Here is a 21670-nt window from a genome sequence, read left to right on the forward strand (position 1 = left end):
AGTTCCTCCCAGTTCTTCTCGTACACGAATCAATCAAATGTGCAGGAGGCCAGATAGGTGTGACAATGCTGTATAGTAAAAAATCATTTCCACTGCTCAGTACTTTTATGGCCAGTCGTCGGGTCTGGAATGCCGACCGACGCATGGGCATTATTGTCGCCAGCATATGGCGGCTGCGGACCTGCAAGACCATTACCCCAACCTTCGCCCCAGGCCTCCACGCCAATACCCAGTGTAGCAGCATTGCGAGACCACCAGTCCTGGCTTTCCTCGACCAGGTTCTCGGTACCGCCATCAAACGCAGTCGCAGGGAATGCGGTCGACGTTATGGGAGCTGTAGTGGCGTTTGGAGGATGAATGGAAGCATCGTACCAGGCATTTGGGTCTCCTGGTGATGCAGAGGACGGGCCAGATGTTGGGAGAGCCGGGAACTGGTAGCTTACCTGTGATATGGGACGCAGGTATGTCGGTTCTGGGGGTGCGAAGTCGGGTCCTTGGATTTGGGCATTTAGGGTATGATGAGCTGCGTGCATTGATTGTTGGAAGGATGGGGGGATGGGAGTGCTGATGGTAGTGGTGGCAGGGTACTGCGAAGGTATTGCGACCGCCGCCATACCGCTCGGTGCAGCTGCGGTGAAAGATTCAGATCGTGGAGGAACCGGAGGGGCGAATCTGCTTGGGCTCGTGTGTTGGTTCATTGCTGGTGAATTGTCAGACGTAGAAGGCGAGGTTGCCATGTCCCACGATCCCCAGGATCCCCATGTACTGTGGGTGCGTTCGATGATCCTGACTGCTTCGGCGGGGAGTTCGACCTGCCATTTGTTGGCGGATATGTCCAAGATGCGAATCGTGCGACGCGCGCAGAGCCACCCCTCTGCTATCTCCTCGAGGCTCTTGAAACCATGGATGATATCTCTCTGGGCATTCTTGTCAGGCAGGTTGAGGATGTGGATGGTGCAGGCCGTATGGGCCATGTAGACGACAATGTTGCAGATCTGCCGCAGTCCATAGCTGCGTTTGTATATCCGGAGCAGCTTGGATATGCTAGAAGCGGCCTGGGTGCATATCTTGCGGGGCGACACATGTGCAGGGAGCGGAGTGCTGGACTTGGTATACTTGAGGAAGGGGCGGTATAGATGGATGAGCAGCAGCTGGTAAAACATCCTGTTCCGGAACGTCAGCTTCAATACACCGAAGTGGTTCCGATCTGCTTACTGCATCACAAGCACCTGCGGCAGTTGGCCATCCTTCGGTTCCAGTTCCTTGGGCAGTTCCTTTTTCCACGCCTCCAGCCGCGTATGGACCTCACTAAGCTTCTTCAGTTCCAGCTGCCTTGGCGGTGCCTTCTCCACATCTGCTGGGTGGTAGAAGAACACGAGAAGATCGCCGCTGATTTCGCAGAGCTTCAATATTTGCAGTGCAATCGCCCTTGTGCGAGAGGGTTGAGCGTAATCGTGATTCACGCCTGAATCCGTGTAGGGTGACCACAGTTCTATCTCTTCCCTTGGCAACACATCGAACTTGTGGACACTGGCGTTGGATAAGGACAGCTGAGGCTGGCGGCCCAGGTAGTTTGACCAACACCTAGAGGATGTGTTAGAAAAGAGGAAGAAGAAATCTAAAGGCAAAGGAGTACAAACTTGTCGATCAAATAGCAGCCCCAAAAAGTAATCCGCCGCGCATCGATTTCTTCTTCAGTGAGGTCATGAGCAGCCCCGAGGCTGGAGGCGTCCAGATTCAAGCCAAGGTCGAAAGCCATGCGGAAACTGAGGCCGCTGTAAACCCAGCCCTTGCCTTCCCGGCCACATCCTGCCTCTCGGACGGACATGAGGGCAAATGCCTGCACGGTGCAGAGTTTGGCGTTCTCGTGCTCGTCATGCTCCAGTACTAACCGCTTGGCTTCTCTGAAGAAATGATTGCCTGCGGTTGCAAGATCCTGAGGGTCTTCAAGTGCCCCTGGGTAGGAGCTGAAGTGGCAGCCAAGCGCGAGCATGGCATTGACCAACAGCGGGGAACAGTACTGGCTGGAAACTCCGCGGACATAGTCCCGGTAGAACATGTCTTTGGCTAAGATGGTGAAAAATGGATAGTGCCACGTGAAGTACATGGTCATGAGATGACTGACCAGAGACTCGTCATCCGTAACGCGAGTCCATCGGTTTACAGGGTAATCATCCTGACCAAGTTCGGCAGTTGGGGGTGTTGGGGATTCGTGCAGCTCCGCGCCCGGTGGAAGGAAAATGAGGTTGGAGGTACCTCCGATGAACTTCCGAGAGCCGTCCAGCAAGAGCTCACTCATCTTGCCCGCCAGCTCGGACTCGAATTGATCGACCGGTGCCTGGTCATCTTCGTTGCCCGATGCTGTCGTCGCCTCGGCAGTGGAAAGGTGCCCTTTATCTCGGGCGACAACGGTCTCGGCGACATCTTCTAGATCGGCAGAGGCCCGAATCTGGCGGACCAATTCAAAGGCATCGTCTTCTTCATAGTTCACGATTGCCCCAATGAGGGTTTGCAGCGTGGTGTTCCGAGTTCGCAAGGTATCGATGTCTTTTCTATACACGCCCTTTCGGCGATGGTCGGAGTTGGGGTCATACACGCAGGCGGTATGATAGACCGAGGAGCAAGCGGCACAACTGGGCAGGTTCCCATCACACTTGGATTTCCGGCGGCGACAGGCAATGCAGGCGGTGCTGACACAGCGCCGCTTGGACGACTGACCACGCTCGGCACTCATGGTCATTAGAGATGCGGCTCGGCAGAAGCATCTCTCAAGCTCGGGGTCGTTTCAATACATTGAGGGACGAGGGATCCATAATCCAACATGGGATTTCCATGCGCTGAATACCGTCACTTCGAAGCAGCCAGAATATGGGGATGCTGAGGCATGTCCGTGCATGCTCTTTGCTGTGAAATCCTCAACCCCACGATCTCGAACCCGCCGTGGAGTGGTGATTGGACAGGCGCAACAAGCCAACAAGCGATAAGGCTGACAAACCCACGATCGCTGATTCATCGCGTCGACCACCAGAGGTAGATGGGCATCTTTTGCGACCATCAGAATACACGTCTTAAAATAATTACATATCAGATAGTTACATATCGGATTGATTGAGGATTAGTCCATGTGATACGTGTACAGGGTTGGGCACTCGAAGATGCCTACAAATCGGGCCCCTATGTTTGGCGAGCAGTAGTGGACCCGACGATGCGGTGATGCCCGTCGCTTATGACCGGTCCACTCCTTCTGCCATTGTTCCAAGGGTTCTGCAGCATTCGGATCTCGGAGAGACATTTACATACAAACCACCGCGCAGTGGGCAGAGAAAAGGACAATCACTGGAAAGATAGTAATAGTAATAATAGTAATAATAGCAATAATAGCAACGACAATAATCCTTCATAGACACTACCAATACTCAGGCTGTAGACCCTTCCCCCTTTCCTGACTAATCCCAACAATACCGTCCCATACCGTAAAAAACAGCCACAACAAATAATACGCCCCGTGACTGCCGGCCCAATCATCCTTATCGTCTGAGATCACCACTCTTATCTTCCCTTTCGCTCTTTCTCTCCTGTCTCTTCCGTTCCTCCCGCTTCCTGTCTCTCTTCCAACCCTCTCCTGCCGGGATTCTGCTCTCCTACGGTCTTCCCGGACCCCTCCATTCTCATTGCCGTCCCTTACCTCCCGACGACACCCTTCCTCGATTGTCCTCTGAGCCGGGTCACCATATCAGGTCGCGTGTCCGCATTAGGCTCCGGTCATACCTCACTGCTGGACCACCATCCCACTCCCCCGGTCTGCTGCTGGTTCAGTCCCGTCTGAACTCTGTGGCCGGGCATTGTCCGCCATCATTCTTCCGTACACCCATGTATCTCGCCCAAACCCTCGATCAGAGTGCCTCGTCAGGCCCCGGCCTCACTGAAAAGACATTCCATGCGGATGATAACCAAACAAGATGATGGTCCCAAGAACTTTTCTCGTTACATCGGCATCGCCTCATAAGGCCATGCAGCCTTACGGGTTCGGCCAGGCGCCGGACTCGTCTGGGTTTCACCTCCCCAGTCCGGGGAATACCTCGCCGGTGGTGATCCCTCCAAGGCGTAGCTCGTGCACCACAACGGTACATCGAAGCAGCCGGCCCCGGACACCATCAAAAACATCGGATTCCTCGCACCGGTTACCCTCAACCTCGTCGATCGACCACCCCGTACCTACGTCGTTCACATCGATGCTGGATGCGACAGCCATCCCAGTACCACGCAAGACGTGGACTGCTCGGCGATCTCGAAAGCTTCCTCGAGGAAACCATGTGAAAAACTTTAGCCGCATGCTACAGGAAGGAGTCCAGTTGAAAGAAGATCATCTAATGGAAGGATCCGGAAATACTGCCCTAGACATCCTACTCAGTCCACCGGATGAGGATGAGCATCTCTCGACAGAAAACGATTCGGAAATGGAATCCCCATTCTCCCTTCGATCAGTATCGAGTGACTCGACGCCGTCTCTCGAGCATGATGATCTGGAATCGCCGTACAGCCTGTCGTTGCCCTTGACTCCTACGAGTCAGAGAAGTCCATCAGAACGGCGACCACTCCGGTACTCGCACTCGGAAGACTGCGCTCTCGACCATCCTCTCCTCCACACGGATGTTGATAAACCCGAGCTCGCAGATATCGTCGACCACGATGAGCCGAAAACGCCGCATTCGACGGTACCTGCGAAGCGTTCTGCTGCTTCGTTTCGATCTTTGCGCTTGGGCTCGACGTTCAAGTCGAATTTGACGGCCTCCTTACGGGCCATCAAGTCCGCCGCGCAGTCGGTCTCGACTTTCGCGACGCCCTCCGTTCAGCCGGATGATTTTCTCACTCGGTCTCTCTTTACCATCACTCCGGAATTGACCGACGACCGTCGCCCTCCACCCATGCAAGATCCTCCATCTCCGGCGCTGCGGCGCTACCTCAACCCAACCCCCATCTCTCCGGCAGAGATGGACGTCTACTGTGACCACCGACATGAGCCGCTCGAGTCCTCTCGCGCCTGCGCCGTCTCCATCCAGATGCAAACGTACCGACGTAACAGAGGCCGCGGACACCGACGCAATAACTTCCACGTTGCCGCCGCCCAGGGCCACGACTGCGCCTTTGACCCGGAGATTCCTCCAATGCCACGCCAGCGCGAGCCCCGCGAAAACAGCAACTTCCTCCGCATGGTCGTCCTGGAAACGAACATGCGGCGCAGTGGGAAGTTGCGCGAGGATATCCCCACCCGCGCCCGCATCTGGCTCCCACCGCGTAAGACCAATCTTCATCGTCTGGCGGCGGGCTACGATGACGGCGACAACAACGACTCAGCTGTTCCAACTCGCTGGGTGGGCGTTTCAGCCTAAGGTCTACCCACAACACCGGCTAGCGCGCAGGCCGCACTCAGCCCTCTATATTTTCGCTTCGCCTGATCTCCTGAGCACATATACCACCTCGCTACTCGTTCTTTTAATCTCCTTCTTCCTTCCTTTCTTTTTTTTCTTTTCTACTCAAGCGAGGCGTTGGAATACTACGAAGTGTCCCCATGCCGATTTTATCTCTTTCTTTCTCTGGATGAATCCTTCCAAACCCACTCATCAAATCCTACTTTCCCTTTTCCTCCCCCGCATCCGAGATATTCAGTCCCCGACCACTCAGAATAAACATTCAAAGATCCGTTCGTGACTGTCATCGTAATTGCCCATACTAGCGCAACTCCCGTACGCCGGCTCTCAAATTAGCCTATCAATGTGGCTGCGCCATGAGATCACACCGCAGCCATGACATGGCGCCCCCCGCGTGGGGCGCTACGGGACGTCATGGCGGGGCGCTGCTAAAAGTACTAGAACATTACCGATTGTGTTTATTGGAAGCGAATGCAGCTGGATTTGGCTGCCACGTAGTATCTATGGAATTGCTCTGTGATTTCATTGGGTGGTTAATTGGTCTGTCTGTCTGGAGATATCGGGAAGGGGCCAATTACGGGATGGATGGAGATGGGCCGTCTACGGAAGAGGTTTATATGGGCTGAGCCTAGAAGGATCTATGTGAACAGTTCATTTCGAGTCACTGCGTCATTCCACTCGAATCTAGCAGGCTTTGGAGATGTTTCATTTCAATGACGCACTTGGAACCCTGCACGCACGACTTTGTTAGCCTGAAGAAAGTGATCAAAAGCTCTCGACTAATTGGGATTGAACTCGAGGGGGGAAAGGGGGAGTGGGAAAGGGGAGTCAACGTACGCTCCTCATCCAGCAAAGACCCATTCCGCCAGCTTTCCTGCACCCACTCCAAACTAACAAGGTGCGGCACCTTCTTCCCGGGCCGTGCAGCCAACGAACCCCTCAGCGATGAGATATCCGACGCTGATAGGGTTTCCGGGTTGGCAATGACGTGCGTGACGTGCTTGTCCGCTAGTGACGAGGCGAGCTGTGTGCTGGCGAACAGGGCGGTATTCCGCGCTAGACGGAGAGGCAAGTCTTCTTCCTGGTCGGCGGTCTCTCGATCCGGTGTGACGAAAAAGAAGAAGGTTAGGCCCTTGAATAGCCAGCCGCAGGGGACGGTGTATCCTAGGTCCACTCTCTCCTGGATGCGGGCTTCAACTTTGTGCAGAGCGTGGGGCTCTGCGGAGATGGTGGCTTGGTCTTGGCTTTCCTCCATCTGTTTCAGGATCTAGACTCGAGTTAGTGGGTGAGTGAGTGTTCACTGGCCTTAATGGGGAAGTCACGCACATCTTTAAGCTCGTCGACTGTCGTGTCGCGAGCGTAGCTGTCCATAAACTGATCTGTATTGGCAGTAACTTCCTCCTCCTTGCCTTGTGTCATGAAAAACATATGCCTAAACACCATTAAATATACAGAATCAGTTACTTCCTTTATTGCCCTTTGACTTGGAGACATACCGAATCTCGAACGGGAGAAGAAAGTCGGGCAGGCCGGCGTCTACTTCGTTCTGTTTGACACAGTCCAGAAGCCAGGAAGGGCGGACAATATTCACTTCGCCGCCTTTTTGTAGCGAAGCCACTTTCACGGTTCCTACAGCCATGTAAGCTTGCTTATTCTTGACGAAGTGACAGAGTGAGCAACATACTTCGCTCAGCAACACAGATCGTATCAGGCGCAGCAGTGTTGATCTGATGGATTTTACCGCCGTTGGCTTTAACCAGCTGTTCCAGCTCGGGTTTTGATTTCTTGTCGGGAACAGTGGACTCGGTCATAATGACTAGGAAGAGTGTCAGCCGCCAGACATTTAGAAGCGGAATATCACACATACAGAAGTTAAGACCGTCAAAAATATGCCCCGAAGGACCAGCGTACTGGACAACCTCGTTCTCGTCATACCCAGCAATCGTCAACGGCTTCTTCGTAGTCCGCTTGATCCGCTTCTTCCGCGAATTGTCTACAGAGAATTCCTTCTCCCGATGCTCCTGTTCCGCATTCGCCTTGAGATCCAGGAATTCCTGGACCGAGAGAGCGCTTTTCCAGTTTTTATCCTTGCGCAGTTTCTTGAAACGAGGGAACCGCAAGGTCAGACCCATGCGGAATTGATCGCTGACAGAGACGGACGCAGCCTTGACGCAAACCACAACCGAGTCCGACGGCTTGATCCACATATCCGGACGCTCATGCTGCGCGTCCCCACCCGCCAGCTCGACAACAGACGTGGGCGGTCTTTTGGGATCCCATTCCTTCCATTTGCCGTCCGTGTGGTGGCGGATTTCCTGGTAATCAGCAGCAGTGAATCCCCCGCCAACCTTGCAGAATGACCAGCATTTCATGGATTCTCTTTCTTTGGAATGACCATCATCGACTCGAAGGCCACATAGGAAGCTGGCTAGTGCTCCTCCACGATGGCCAGAGCCGTAGTATCCACCGACCACAACTACATCGAGGGACTCGCCGAACTCGGTCATGTACTCCGGTTTCACCTTCATCCAGTCATCGTGGCGTTCGTTCAGCCGGTATGGAGACCGTGGGTTCTTCAACACGAGACCCTCAGAGGCCTCTGCAACAACCTTGCGCAGTGAGATCTCGACCTCCGTGGTGGTGGTGGCTTCTTCGTAAGGGTGGATCTCGAATCTGCGATGAACAGGCCGGATGGTTTTCTGTAAAGCATTGCGGCGGTCACGGAGGGTGTACTTGGTCAGGTCCCGTCCGTTGAGGTAGAGAATATCAAAGACGCGGAACAGAGGCCGGGGGCCATTTAAAAAGGGATTGCGCTGCTCGGCGATTGCTGCCGTCTTGAGGGTTCCAAATGGGACAGGAGCATCCTGCTCCGGATCCCAGGTGATCATCTCGCCGTCCAGGATAAGACTCTGCACCCCGTCGACGAAGGCGTCTTTGAGATGTCGTGTCAAAGCCCCATTCTCGTCGTAGATACCATTGCCATACAAATACGTGTAGTCTTTAGCCTTTCGAGACCAAAACCCAAACTTCCTACCACCAGGAACGGAGTTATCCGGCGCCATGTGCAGCTGCATGCGCTCTCCATCCAGTTTTTCTTCAATCCAGAACACTGGGTCCTCCTCCGTTTGACGCATCCGTGCAACCATCTTCTCGAACGAATGCATCTGGAACTGAGCCAACTGAGGCTGGAAACACTGCATCAATGCAATGCCTCGGTCCTCCGCCTCAAGACGGATATTCGGATCATGCAGCTCCCAGCACACGCGCCGCAGACTGCTAGAGATACTGTACAGGTTTTCCGCATCAGGGTGCCAGACATGGAAGAACGTGCGCTCCGTAGCCCCGACCTTCATCTGCCGCAGGATAATGCGAATCAGCCACATGAGCTCCTCGGGATTCATGTGCCGATAAAAATCCGATAAGATCGGAAGCTGTTCGTTCTCCTTTGTCGCCGCAGAGAGTTTATCCAGCTTATCGTTGACCTCTGCGATAGTCAGATCACCGGCCTCCGTCCGCATGGGCCGTTTGGAAAGCACATCGTAACAGCGGCCCGCAAAGTCGCCCGCCATGCGCGTGGCAGCCGCCTGGCCCGGTAGCTTCCAATTCAGCAGATTGTAGCCATCTTCGGATTCCTTATTGATCTTCATGATCTTGACGAGCATCTTGCCAATGACCTTCTCCTTGATCCCGTACATGGGCCGGTCGCGATCCTTGTCCGGCAGAATCAGTCGGAAGGCAGGGTAGATATCGTCACCGACATCCTTGCGCCAGCGTGAGATAAACCGCTCGATGACATCGCGCCGGCGCTCGAACGGGTTCAGGCTGCCGGTGCCTTGGCCGTGCGGGCCGAGTTTCCGGCGTGCAGGCGCTGGGCCGGCGGGTTTCTTTTTGATCTCGCTGAGGGGGTTGAAGAGGCTTGCGTACAGTTCGTGGAATGGTAGTGTCGCGGCACGGTTGTGGGGCCGATTGGGGTATCTGGGGGTTGTTAGTGACCTTGTCTTGATTGCGTGCAGAAGATATGGGGCTGTACTTTTCATCCAGGTCCTCCTCGCGCTCCATGGCGGGGAGAGGTTCGGGAACAATCTCGTCAGAGTCCATTTTGGCAAAAGGTGCCGCACACCAGTCGGCCGTCACCGTATGAGCATCATGGTCCAAGTTGAGGAGGTGGAAGAAGCACAAGCAACAGGCAGCTTTCCCCAGAGCCGCACTGATAAGATAGCTGACATAACCGGCATCTACAACATTGAAGCCCTAACTTAAAGCCATTTGAGTCCACAATATCCAACTTGAACTTCATAGATCTTGATTTACAAGCGTGTACATGACTATATAGCTTCTGCTTATAATACACTACATCCCCGCAAAACCACCCTCAATCAACATTCGCCTCAAAGCCACGACTATCCTCCTCATCGGCCAAACCGCGCGGAACTCGATCCGCCATATGAGTTAAAACAGCAACAAACCGCTTTGAAAGACCCCAAGCCGTCAAGCCTGCTAGAGTCTCACATCCGACCCGTAAGATCCTCTCCGGGCCACCAGGCGCACAGATATCCCCCACGCCAGTGACATTGCCTGTCATGGCATGGCCCTCCCTCACAAATAGCTGTACGAGCTCATCATCGCAGGGCCGGTCGAGGTGAATGAAACTCGGTTCCGGTTGTGAGCCCTGTAGCATCGGACTATTTGTCTCTGCGGGAGGCAGAGGCGCGCCGTGGGCGTGGCACGAGCCGTAGGCCCAGAGGGTGAGCACAGCTAGGAAGGCGGCGACGGGCTCGTGAAATGCGTTTGTCGAGTACCGCCGGATATGCCAGAGGGTAACTCCTGCATGGATGAGGGAGAGACGGGCTTTGTATTGGTCGTGTTTCGTCCAGCGCCAGATATACTGCCATTCGAGTGTCTGGTGGCGCTTGCTCCAGCGGAGCTTCCCCTCTGCGAGGGATGTAGCGAGAGAGCGGATCTCGCGGAAGGGAGCGAGGAGGATGAGGCGGGAAGCGTGGAGGTGGAGCACGGTTGGATGCTCCAGGCCCGCTGCTTTGGCGATTGTGCTGTTGGCCGTCCAGTGGAGGATGTCCAGGCAGTCGCACGCGCTGTTGCGCCATTTGGAGTAGGAGGGGATTCCAGGGAGCCAGACGGATCCCGTTGGGATGGCGCTCTCGCGAGACTGCTTTTTGGCGGTTGGGTCCCAGAACGAGAGGGGGCGGCGGAAGTAGTCGCCTACTTCCCATATGCGGTGGTAGAGTGCGTGGATGAGCAGGATATGGCTGAATTCGCCGATTCCGGAGATGAGTCTCTTTTCAATGTATATGATTTGTACAGCGTCATAAAGTGATTCATTTACTGTACGGGTTAGTGGATGGGGCAAATGGAAGACGACGAAACAATCGTACCAGATGATTTATCCCACAGCTGTCGCCAACTCTCGGGCGAATCTGCTTGCCACAGCTTCTCGTGGGCAGGTAATGCAGCCTGTCCATCGTCCAGGCACAGTAATGGTCGATCATCAAAGTAGTATGCAAGGGTGCAGTCCACGAGCTGTGTATATGGTTAACATTGTCCTTGATCTTGGTGTGAAGTCATCGTACCCATATGCAGTAGCCAATTCGTCGCCGGACCTCATCCTGAACCCATGCCATCCAGTATGCCTCTTGAGAGAGACAATTTGCTTCCATTCTCGGATTCGGTGAGGGTGCTAGCACTCGCTCTCGCTTCGTGAACGTCACCAGATCGTGGAAGATACCCATCGCGGAAAGTCTGGCTCGTTCGTTTCCGGTGTGGAGCAGTCCAATACAATTCAACAGCATCGCCAGCAGAACTTCAGGCGAAGTCGCGCCAAGGTGACACTTTTCTTTCTGTTATAGCACGATGATCAGCATGCATACTCACCGAGTGTTGAGGGCCAACCTACCTCAACATATAAAGCTCGCCGGATCATCTCGTGAAAAGCAGCTGCGCATTGAGCTGTCTCGCCTATATTTGCCACGTTGCATCCGATGGCTATGACGGCCAGCATCAAAAGCCAATGGTAGGTATTGGGATCGAAGGTGGGGAGGTGAAAAATTGGGTATACGGCTTGAAAGGACTCAAAGTAGAATGCGATAAATTGGTTGCAGTCTTGCGCCGACGGGAAGTTATCAGTCTCAAATTGCGGGAAGATTGGATTGTCGTTGCGACAAAGAATTATAAATTGGTGGTATATCTCGTCGTAGACGGAGGAGTCGATCCCTCTGGTAAATCGGCGCACTTCTTCTGATATATTGTCCACGGGGCTTTCCTGGATCGGAGGGAATGAATATCGGCCTTCACTCTCTTCAAGTGGTAGTAGACGAGTGATAGCAGTCGGTTCGGTGGTGGAGCTTGACCACGGAGCCTGTTTCCTCCTATACTTGGGCAGTCGAGCACCAGCCCCGTCGACGTAGTAGTCCGCTGAGCGCTTGGCAGAATCGACCGATTCGGGGTTGGGGGATGTTTCGCCCACCATATGGGAATACTGATTTGGACTGCTCATGTCGGTTCCCATGGACAGATGTCCCGATGGTGTCTGAGAGATATTCTCTGGCATTGAGGGGCTACCCTGGCCAGCTCGGATTACTGGCGGTTGCCATGCGGTGCGAGTCAGTTGGGCGTCTGGAAAGAGAGGCTGGTTGGGTTGGGAAGGAAGTCTTGACGACTGCATTTGATCGTTTGGTGGGCCTGCAAAGAATTCATTGGGGAGCCAGTTGATCGTGGACAGCATGGACTGGTCGAAGAATGTCGGGTCAAAGTCCAGGTTGCCCGCCATGGCCGTGTCAATTTCAACTTCCGCGCTGTGCAATCCTTGTTGAACATCCCTCATGTCGGTGCTCATGGCCGCATTGGCCGAGAAGGGAACGTCGGAATTGGGCATATTGGGGTATGGTTGAGGCCGGTTTGTATTTGCATATATATCCATTGGCATTCTGTTTGTGTTCGATGCCTGATCGGCATTTGACGTGTATAAACTAGGGTTTGGGGTCTCGGAAATCGAGCCTCGGGCATTTGAAGGAGGATGTGTTGGTAGATTCTGCACACCGCTGGGAAACACATTGCCTGAATAATTCGGGGATAATGGTCCAATTGGTCGAGATGATGTCTCTGGTGCCGACCCAACACGACCTTGGCTAGTCTGCGAGGCACGATTAAGAGGCTGCGACGCTGCACTCGGGGAGCCCTCTCTTCGGCCCTTCTTTGACCTTCTCTCTGTCGGATACTGACACTCGAGGGAGCGGGCACCACACCGTCCACACGGTTCACCCCCACTGCATCGCACCCGGGCCGTGGCACAGTTAAAACAGGCGCGGAAGGTCTTGACGGTGATTCGGTGGGTATGCTCCTTACCCCCTTCGCTGCCGGGCAGATGGTGGCTCAGCTCATGGCGATGGAGGGTGTCGGTCCGGGAGAAATGCCGGCCACACTGGGCGCATTCAAAGGGTTTCTCCTTGGTATGGCTGCGCAAATGACGCTTGAGATGTTCCGGGCGACGAAAGGTGCTGCTGCAGATGGAGCATTGCACCTGCGGACTGGTCTGGTCCTCGGATACATCGAGGCCTTCTTCGTCCATCATCTTTAAACATCCTGATGTGGCGTGAACGGAAAGAAAGTCGGGGATGCGGAGAAGAGGATTCCGTTTGGGTTAGTGAGTTACCGTATTTCGACCGTATTTCTACAAACACCCTATTTGGTAACCACACCTCAACTACTCTCGGGGACCGGCTTTTGAGCCTTCAAGATCTGACATGGCCATGCCCCGAGCAGGCCCAGTGGGGAATCGATCCCATGGGATGGTTTCGACGGGATGGCGCGGGTGTCAGGGTTCAGTCGCGCCATGTGGTTCTCGGGCTTCTCGCGGTCGGGATAGACCGAGTCCATGTTCAATTGGAGAGTTAACTGGGGAAGAAAGCATCTCGGTCAGGAGCCGCCATCAATACGGGGAGATAGCAGCTGCACTGGGGCTATTCTGGTGTATCGCTAGAATAGAAGACGAGCTTATAGTCGGTTAATTGGGGCCCGTTAAGTAATCCCCACACCCCCGTCATCCGAACCAAGCTACAACTACTCGCAACTCAAATGAGTGGCACGAACCAGGCCGCTTTCCGCGGTGCCACCATTGCCTTCCACGAGCACTCCCGAAATTCCTCTCCCGCTCACAATCACCAACCCTCCAGTACTGCCGCCGCCGCTGCATTTGCCAGCACCGTGAACCGTCATGCAGACTCCAATCCCCATCATCGCCAGGAGGTGGAAGCCGAACCTGGACCTGAAGTGGGCTCTGTGAAGGACAAAATCGGACGTTTTACCGCCAACTCGCTCTCGCCACAGCAAGATAGCAGAGGTCGAGTACCGGCTTCAACCCTCGCGCCGCCCACTCCGCAGCACATTGCGGCGCGCTTGGCTGCCTCGAGATCCCCCGAACGGCCGGCGAGGAGCAGTGACAGCACCCCTTCCGCAGCGGCCAGTCTAGGGGCAATACGCAGTGCAAGCAGGATGACACCACACCCGCCCGAAAAACAGGAGCTGCGGTCGCCCGCCCCGGTGCGTCCAATCTACGGCCGGAAGAGTCCCCTGGACAAGATGCTCCAGGGCGACAGTCCAAGCTCGGAAGAGCTCTCCGGTTCCACGCGATCCCCGTCACAGCAGTCAAGAGTCACCGCAAGTCTCAATGATCTCCGTCCGAGTCCCCCTCCATCCATCAGGTCACGGCAGTCGCCTGCCCCATCCGACGAGTCGAAGCCTAAGCCTCCCCCGCGAGCCGGTGACGTCCATCTCTCGCGAGGATCCCTCCGCAAGCCCAACACATCACTACGGTCCACGCCTAGCTTAGCATCAGTATCCGGGCTGTCACACAACACCAGCAGCTCCAGCCTCATAGACGAATCCAGCGGCATGAGCGAGGAAGCCCTATCCACTGCCATTGTGGCATCATCTCTCGCATCGTCACGCGCCTCTCCCACCACAAAAATCCCACCACCTCCTCCTCCACAGCGCCGCCGGGCTCGATCAATATTACACCTAGCACATACCCCCACGAGCGATCTGTCCAGAACACCGAGCCCGCCCAAGGGCATGCCGCACACCCTACGCGGGATGCCCAAGCCCGACACCGACCCGCAGCAGCGACACAAGATGCGTCTCATCCGCAAACATCCACACAAACACCACGAGGGCGACCGCAAGCGCTGGCGCAGCGAAATCACCGAGCACGAACGCAAGCGGTACGAAGGCGTATGGGCCTCGAACAAGGGCCTACTCATTCCGCCGGTCATGGGCAACAAATCGGACATGGTGCTGAACCTGGTCGTACGCGAGATCTGGAGCCGCAGCCGCTTGCCGCTTGCCGCGCTCGAGCAGGTGTGGGATTTGGTGGATCGGCAGCGAATCGGGCTGTTGGGCCGAGAGGAGTTCGTGGTGGGCATGTGGTTGATCGATCAGCAGCTCAAGGGCCATAAGCTGCCTGCCCAGGTGCCTGATAGTGTGTGGGACAGCGTGCGTAATATCACGGGCTTGAGGCTGCGGCCGGGGTAGGATTTCCTTGTCATATTCTGTCACTCGATGTGCCGACAGAAAGGACATGGTGTCTCTGCATCAAATCCAACAGTCCGTTCTAGTCATCTTACGATCTTCGGCCCAGTTTCGAATCTACGGCACTGTCCATACATATAGAAGCAGTCGGCGCGAACATCCTGAGACGGATATATGAACGCGTTCGCCCGTGAATTGGAGTAACCTCTGCACCAGAACCTGCCCAGTCTCCACATGTCCATTGGCGTCCATCATGTCTCGATAAAAAGTGTTCAGTTCAGACTAATTGACCTTGAATGGTAATCCCCAATGCTTACGATCCTGATAGTGGCCTCGTAGTAGGCGTTTCGATAACAGAGGCCTCATGCACGAGGCCCTCTTCTTCTGTTTAGATTTGAAGTTTTAGCCGGCGTGTGTGATGGTTATAGAGGACCTGCCGGATAATAGATTCGCGAAGCTCTGGGGGTATACCTAACGAAGAAATTATCGCGAGTCGAGGCATTTGAACAAAAATCTTAATTATGCTTAGGGTTTTATAGCTACTAACTAACTTGTCGACCGCGAGATATGACTAGTTCGGTGGTCATGATCAACATAGCGGGCCGTGGCGCGGGCCGGTGGCAGATAGCCGTGCCCGAATTTTAGCGTGGCTCAGAATTATTCTAGCTCCGTCCTACTCAATCAGCCCTAATCAATCCTATTCAGTCCGACTCGGTCCATAGAGACTTAGGGTGTTTAAGCTTTCTTTAGATCTTTGTTTCCATAGTCAAGATGAGCAGACGGTTTGGGGCCACAGCTATCTTATCTGTGTGGCCCCTACAGGAATACGCCCCGTGCCCTGCAGGAATGAGCCTAGGGTGTTAATGATTTCTGGTTATTAGTTATTGGTACTCCGTAGTGTGTATGGTTATTTAGTCAGTAGTCCCACTTCCTTTACGATGTTTGTGCCTTTGATTGCTCAACAAAGACTTCCTCTTGCGAAATTTTGAATGAATTGAAGCCATCACGCCATGCATATTTGGACCAATATCAACGTCCTTACGGGGTTGATATTGATTCTATTGATATCTTTTTCCAATTCCCATCCTACCAAACCGTCCGAGGAATGTGAGCCTGAGCTGAATCACCCTAAGCTGTGGAAGAAGGTGGTAAAAAAGGGCAGAGAACTTCAGAAGCAAATGGATGCAAACTCGCAGCCAGCCGATCAGACATCGTTCACGCACTATTCCGACTTGGAAACATACGGCTGGACGGAGACACCTCTAGAGATGTCTGAAGTGGAAGGCTCAGACAATGACCTCCTCAAGAAGCTTGGCATCGATGACTCGAATAGTAAGTATATATCATTGGACCAGGATACGGAAACGACTGTCGACAACATAAAATATGGAGTAAGAGCGATACGAGATCACACCCGCCAGAACATACTGTACAGCAGATCTAACTCGCAAGCTCTCAGAAAACTGGTGGCTTCTATAGAAGCATCTTCAGTCCACAGAACGGGGCGTTGGTGGCAGTCAACAATGTGAACCCAAAGCTCACGGGGCGCGTGCATTATGCGAAGGTCAAGGGGAGACCTATGAATATTGTTCCACTCGACCGGTGGTCCGACGTGGTATTCTTGGAGTGGAAGAAGTTATGCAAAAAGGCACACGTGCCTGTGAGCAGTCTAAAGCATGTAATCCGCTACAATGTCGACAACAAGCCTACAGAAGACGTCATTCAAGATGTGTTTGGATTGGACAGGCCAGACTGGTCGAAGATTTCACGTGGAAGGAGATTCCATCCAGACGAAGAGGAATTTGCAGCTCTCCTGGGCACTCCGAATGGCAGCGGAGTCGCTTATATGCTTATCGACCACAAGGGCCAGTTTGGCCAGATGAGAGTGAAGAGTATCACTGTGAAGGGCATGAAGATAGGGGGGGAATGGTTTCCGTGGATGATCCTCAAGACCGAGACATTTGCATAATGGAGCACCAGGCATGGGCAGCGCGGCTGGTGATTGCATCTTGTGGTGCGGAAGAGGGTGTGCCGTCGTGGATCTATGAATTGTAAACAAAAGAGAGAGATTGGATGCGTCAGTATCTGCTGCCCGAGCTCAAAGACAGCGGACAACAGCCATTTCCCGCAGATAAGAGTGATGAAGCTTTTCGTCGAGTGGTTGGGTTTCCGAAAAACCAAGCCGACTTAGAAGCCTGTGTCAAATTCGAGCACGTACGACGTCCCAAAATAGAAGTGCAGATCACGACGAATATATCTCTTATTAAAATACATCTGGGGATGCCTAACAATTTTAGAGGCCATACTAACTAATGAAGACTACTATAATATAGGAAATAAGGAGCGGTAGCGATGAGCGTCCAATATTGGACAACAAATGCTGATTATCACTACTGAATCAAGTCAAGACACCCCCCGCTGAGTTCTCAGCTTTGGGGGCGGCCTCACCCGAACCCTATTTCATGTTTAATACCTGAAGGATCCTCTTTACCTCTGCTCTTCCAGTCGCCCACTCAGGGCCAACCATGGCGGACACCCTTGCCCTAATCTTCACTCTCATCGCCGGCTCCCTTGCCGGCGTCCTTCCCATCCGCAGCGACACAAAAACTACCACCGTCACCCTACCCCCGGGAGTCACATACAACCCAGATACGCATCTATTCTGCGCCCCCACAAAATGGACCGACGTTGCGACTTTTTTTCTGGGCAACTACATCTCCCACGCGGCGACCGTCATCACCTTTCCTGGTGAACCATGGCAAGTCGTGGCCCTAAACATGCTCCTCGCCATCGTCTTCCCCGGTATGGGTGCCGCGCGCGGACTGCTCGCGATTATTCGGCACGCGGCGCTGTGCAAGGATCCAATCCAGCGGGCGTTGCGGTCGCGGGCGATGTGTATGGTGGTGCGCTCGAAGGAGTGGAAGCCGAGTTCTGGGCAGAAAGTACATTCGTTGACGTTTTTGCCGGGGACGTTGCGGAGGAACGAGGATGATGAAGTGGATGGAACTTTTCGGGCGCATGATGCTATTTGTGAGTCAACAGTTCAAGATCCGATTTGAGGGTTTGGGCTGATGATAATGGGGGATATAGCGAAAAATAAGGAGTCGGCAGCGCAGTACCTAATGCAACTGTAGGTCACCCACCTTCCTGTCCTTCTTGATATTCCCCTAATGACGTTGTATAGGAAAGAATATCACAAGCCAATCGGGATCATTGTTGAAAGCCCGGGCTGGCTGACCCTGGAACACCATGACACCTACCTTGAGACCGTCGGCGAACAGTGGCAGGTCTTTGGAGACTACCATTTACCTACTGGCTACAAACTAGCCTACGTCCCCCCCAACGCAATTGTGGAACCCATGTCCAGCACCTCCGCCGACTCAACTTCACCCGAGAAGAGAGATTCGGTATACAACCTCTCCTCGCTCTATAGCTTCTCCACGGCGCTAGTAGCAATCGGACAGATCATCTACGCGTCAGCAACACTCTATCGCTCGCGCGGTGACCAGGTCGCCAGATATGGATACGCCGCGTATGGATTCACCGTTCTGCCGTACCTGACTATGTCGTTTGTCAATCTTGTGGGCAATCTGTGTACACCGGCGTATTCGACGCTGTACCTTGTTCGCACGGAGATGATGGATGAGGCTGTGCAAAGGGGTGGATATTTTGAGGGTACTATCGCCAAGCTGGAGGGTGCTCAGCTTCACTTGAAGCAGGGGTTTGTGTTTGAGGCGGAGCTCCAAGAGCATGAGCATCAAGGTGATGAGGAGCGCTGGGAGTTTAAGGTTGGGGATGTTGATGTGGGTTCGGGTGATGATGAGCTTGAAAAGGTCAAGAATGCACCTGTGCGCGGTGCTGAGGTAGAGACTGCGGCAGACGATGGGCTGGTGGTTCAACATGATGGCGCGTCCTCGAAAGAATCTGCTGAAGAAGAGACCAAGGGGGAAAAGACAGTGAAAGACAAATCGGAAGATGCAGAAGATGCAGGAAATGAAAAGGCAATAGACGACGCTGACGAAGTGGAACCCTTGCTCGTCATCCCAAGCTGCTACAACTTCAAAAGCGCCACCCAAAGCCGCGGCTTCCTCAGCTCCAGTAACCCAATCCTCTTCAGCTGGAGCAACCGCTTCGCCTTCTGGACGTTTCAATTTCTCATCGCCGCCGTGCCCTTTGTCATCATCGGGGCCATGTCTCGTTTCAAGGCCAATCACAGCACCACGGCTCAGCGGGCATGGATCATGAGCTGGATGTCCTTGGGAATGACGCTCGTGCTCAATGCTTATCTCTCTAACCATGTGGTTAGGATGGGCTCTGTGGCCCATAAGAACCATCGGCGCTGGAGGACGACTCGCTCGGGGCGCTGGGGGCATCACTTTGCATCGAGTGTGATTATGGTTGTCGGGACTGTGTATGCAGTGTGTTTGCTGGCTGTCCCGGCGATTGGCGGATTTACTATGGTGGTCAAGATGCTGAGGGAAGATGGGTCTTGTACACTCATTGGATGAATTGCAATGATAGAAATATGGAATTGACTTCACAACACTTCATAGTTAACACTTCATAACCATCCTGACTCAGCACTCTCACGTGTCTCCCCTTACCTCGGTCCCGATACAAACGACCAAGAGAAATCCAATGATTCTCATGATTAATATTATCTGTCTCGGCTCAAGGATTGCTTCACTCCTGTGCCCTACTCGTGTCTCTCCTTAATGATTCCCATCCCGTCCTAGGACGTGTAATCGATGCCACCCCCCTGAAACCCTTGCTCGCCGTGCCAGAACTAGATCATCACTGATCGCTTATCAACTCCAACTTCTCACAAGATCACCAGTCAATATGTCCCTGCGCGTAGAGACCATGCGCGACCTCCTAACAGCCGCGGCATCGCTCGCCTCATGGAAGACGCTCGCTTTGCTTCTAGCCGTGACCAATCTGAAGAGTCTCCCATTCGTCTGGCATGTAAGTACTCTCTCTCTCTCTCTCGTCCTTCCACCACCCCAAGTCACGCCACTAAAAAAGCAACACAGTTCCGTCTGTTGTACTACTGCCTCGGGAACCTGCGTCTCAAACCCACTGCGCCTTTCTTCCCAAAGGGGAAACCCATTGTGGACGCGCAGGGCAAGCCCACTCACCCGGTCTTCGTGTCCTGCACCGTCACATCGCGCACCCCATTACTGGAAACAGACTACAACCTGCATAAGAGCAACAGCACCTACTTCACCGACCTCGACATTTCCCGCACCGCGCTCGTCACCCGCATCTACAGCCCCGGCGTCGGGCTCATCAGCAAGGAACTCGACAAAGAGTTCAATGCCGCCGCCCAGCGCGAGGGCAAGCGTGCGCCAAAGCGCAAGGTTGTATCTATCGTGCTCGGCTCCGTGTACTGCAGCTTCAAGCGTGAGATCAAGCCCTTCGAGCTGTACGAGATGCACTCCAAGGTCATCTCCTGGGATAAGAAATGGATGTACATCCTCACCTGCTTCATGCGCCCCGCAAAACGTGCCGGCGGCGAGAAGACCCTTCTCGCGACAGCACTGAGCAAGTATGTTGTGAAAAAGGGCCGGCTGACCGTATCGCCGGAGCGCATTCTGCGCGCGAGTGGGTTCTTGCCCGCGCCGCCAGCAGATAATACCAAGACCGTCCTGGATTCATCGGCTGAGGGCTCGGCGATTGGAACCCCCGCTAGCGGTGAGGGAATCGCTGATACAGCGGCGGGTGTTGATGGGTCACTCATGAGAGAGGTGCTGAAGCTGGGAGACGAGCAGATTCCCAGCCGGGAGAAGCTCGAGGAGCAGCAGAAGGAGAATGAGGACTTGTGGAGCTCGGGGGAGTGGACTTGGGAGCGGATTGAGCAGGAGAGGCTGCGTGGGCTGGGTGTGGTCAATGGCTTCACGGACTTGGATACGAAACTGCATGAGGAGTGGCTGTGATAGACCAAGTGTATGATAGGGATGGGATAGTTAATAATAAATAGACTTTATATAGAGATTTACATCTCGTCTGTTACATACTTCGCGTCATGGTCAAGATGATCTCGAAAATATATATTTTCAATATCACCGCCTTGGCAGCTATAAAAATCTATTTTTGATCACCCTCAATCAGTTAATCTCTGCGCAATACACACAGTAGTAATAATTCAGCCAGAGCGACTTCGGCCGGAATGCTGAGACGCTCTGTGGAAATAGCACACTGATTGTCATTGGCGTTCCGTGAGATCATCAAGGGGTGCAATTTCTCGGCTCCGGTGGTATCCGATGGACAGTCATCCATCACGTGACCATGTAACTGGTTGGACCAAGTGCAGCACCGTATCTTCATTCATGATTGCTGTTCTTTCACCGTGTTGATCGCAGGGCGAGATATCGGCCGATCGGTTTTCTCAGCGAGGGTAAGTGGCACGTATTTCTTTCTACCCTCTCCCATCCACGTGGGTGTTTCCTCGCTCTGTCCGGCCCTCGTTGATCCGTCCGAGACCGGACGGCGTACTGTATCATACACTCCCCCTGCCATCGTGCTCCGGCCCACCCTCCATTGCTGGCTTGATTGGCCCACTGGCTCTGGCTCACTCCCCTTCCCCCCCATCGTTAGCGCCTAGGCCTACGCCGCATCGTTGAATGGATATTTCCCTCGACGACGCCTCCAACCTGCTGCGACATTTACCCGCAAAACTGCCTCTCTTACCTTACCCGGAACCC

At 54.0% G+C, this 21670-nt stretch overlaps 8 protein-coding genes across 8 annotated transcripts; 5 read left to right on the forward strand and 3 right to left on the reverse strand.

Annotated features, from left to right (window-relative positions):
- Nucleotides 1-83: 83 nt before the first annotated feature.
- PFLUO_LOCUS5326 (uncharacterized protein) lies at nucleotides 84-2734 on the reverse strand (the record flags this gene model as incomplete). Its single annotated transcript, XM_073782761.1, has 3 exons — nucleotides 84-1164; nucleotides 1216-1584; nucleotides 1641-2734. The coding sequence occupies 3 exons, from the start codon at nucleotides 2732-2734 to the stop codon at nucleotides 84-86; spliced, it is 2544 nt and encodes an 847-aa protein (XP_073639384.1).
- A 1276-nt stretch (nucleotides 2735-4010) lies between these two features.
- PFLUO_LOCUS5327 (uncharacterized protein) lies at nucleotides 4011-5390 on the forward strand (the record flags this gene model as incomplete). Its single annotated transcript, XM_073782762.1, has 1 exon — nucleotides 4011-5390. One exon carries the CDS (start codon nucleotides 4011-4013, stop codon nucleotides 5388-5390), a length of 1380 nt encoding a protein of 459 aa, XP_073639385.1.
- Nucleotides 5391-6139: 749 nt separating this feature from the next.
- Nucleotides 6140-9527, reverse strand: PFLUO_LOCUS5328 (DNA ligase (ATP); the record flags this gene model as incomplete). Its single annotated transcript, XM_073782763.1, has 7 exons — nucleotides 6140-6159; nucleotides 6267-6696; nucleotides 6756-6861; nucleotides 6926-7058; nucleotides 7114-7245; nucleotides 7297-9404; nucleotides 9460-9527. The coding sequence occupies 7 exons, from the start codon at nucleotides 9525-9527 to the stop codon at nucleotides 6140-6142; spliced, it is 2997 nt and encodes a 998-aa protein (XP_073639386.1).
- A 274-nt stretch (nucleotides 9528-9801) lies between these two features.
- Nucleotides 9802-12315, reverse strand: PFLUO_LOCUS5329 (uncharacterized protein; the record flags this gene model as incomplete). Its single annotated transcript, XM_073782764.1, has 4 exons — nucleotides 9802-10769; nucleotides 10820-10964; nucleotides 11015-11281; nucleotides 11338-12315. The coding sequence occupies 4 exons, from the start codon at nucleotides 12313-12315 to the stop codon at nucleotides 9802-9804; spliced, it is 2358 nt and encodes a 785-aa protein (XP_073639387.1).
- A 1199-nt stretch (nucleotides 12316-13514) lies between these two features.
- PFLUO_LOCUS5330 (Increased rDNA silencing protein) lies at nucleotides 13515-14969 on the forward strand (the record flags this gene model as incomplete). Its single annotated transcript, XM_073782765.1, has 1 exon — nucleotides 13515-14969. The coding sequence occupies one exon, from the start codon at nucleotides 13515-13517 to the stop codon at nucleotides 14967-14969; it is 1455 nt and encodes a 484-aa protein (XP_073639388.1).
- Nucleotides 14970-16144: 1175 nt separating this feature from the next.
- Nucleotides 16145-16935, forward strand: PFLUO_LOCUS5331 (uncharacterized protein; the record flags this gene model as incomplete). The annotated part of the gene is made up of 2 exons (XM_073782767.1): nucleotides 16145-16357; nucleotides 16426-16935. 2 exons carry the CDS (start codon nucleotides 16145-16147, stop codon nucleotides 16933-16935), a joined length of 723 nt encoding a protein of 240 aa, XP_073639389.1.
- A 556-nt stretch (nucleotides 16936-17491) lies between these two features.
- PFLUO_LOCUS5332 (uncharacterized protein) lies at nucleotides 17492-19474 on the forward strand (the record flags this gene model as incomplete). Its single annotated transcript, XM_073782768.1, has 3 exons — nucleotides 17492-17996; nucleotides 18057-18096; nucleotides 18151-19474. 3 exons carry the CDS (start codon nucleotides 17492-17494, stop codon nucleotides 19472-19474), a joined length of 1869 nt encoding a protein of 622 aa, XP_073639390.1.
- Nucleotides 19475-19808: 334 nt separating this feature from the next.
- Nucleotides 19809-20902, forward strand: PFLUO_LOCUS5333 (uncharacterized protein; the record flags this gene model as incomplete). The annotated part of the gene is made up of 2 exons (XM_073782769.1): nucleotides 19809-19931; nucleotides 20000-20902. 2 exons carry the CDS (start codon nucleotides 19809-19811, stop codon nucleotides 20900-20902), a joined length of 1026 nt encoding a protein of 341 aa, XP_073639391.1.
- Between the last annotated feature and the right edge of the window lie 768 nt (nucleotides 20903-21670).

Source organism: Penicillium psychrofluorescens (genome assembly GCF_964197705.1).
Source record: "Penicillium psychrofluorescens genome assembly, chromosome: 3".
Taxonomy (NCBI): Eukaryota; Fungi; Ascomycota; class Eurotiomycetes; order Eurotiales; family Aspergillaceae; genus Penicillium; species Penicillium psychrofluorescens.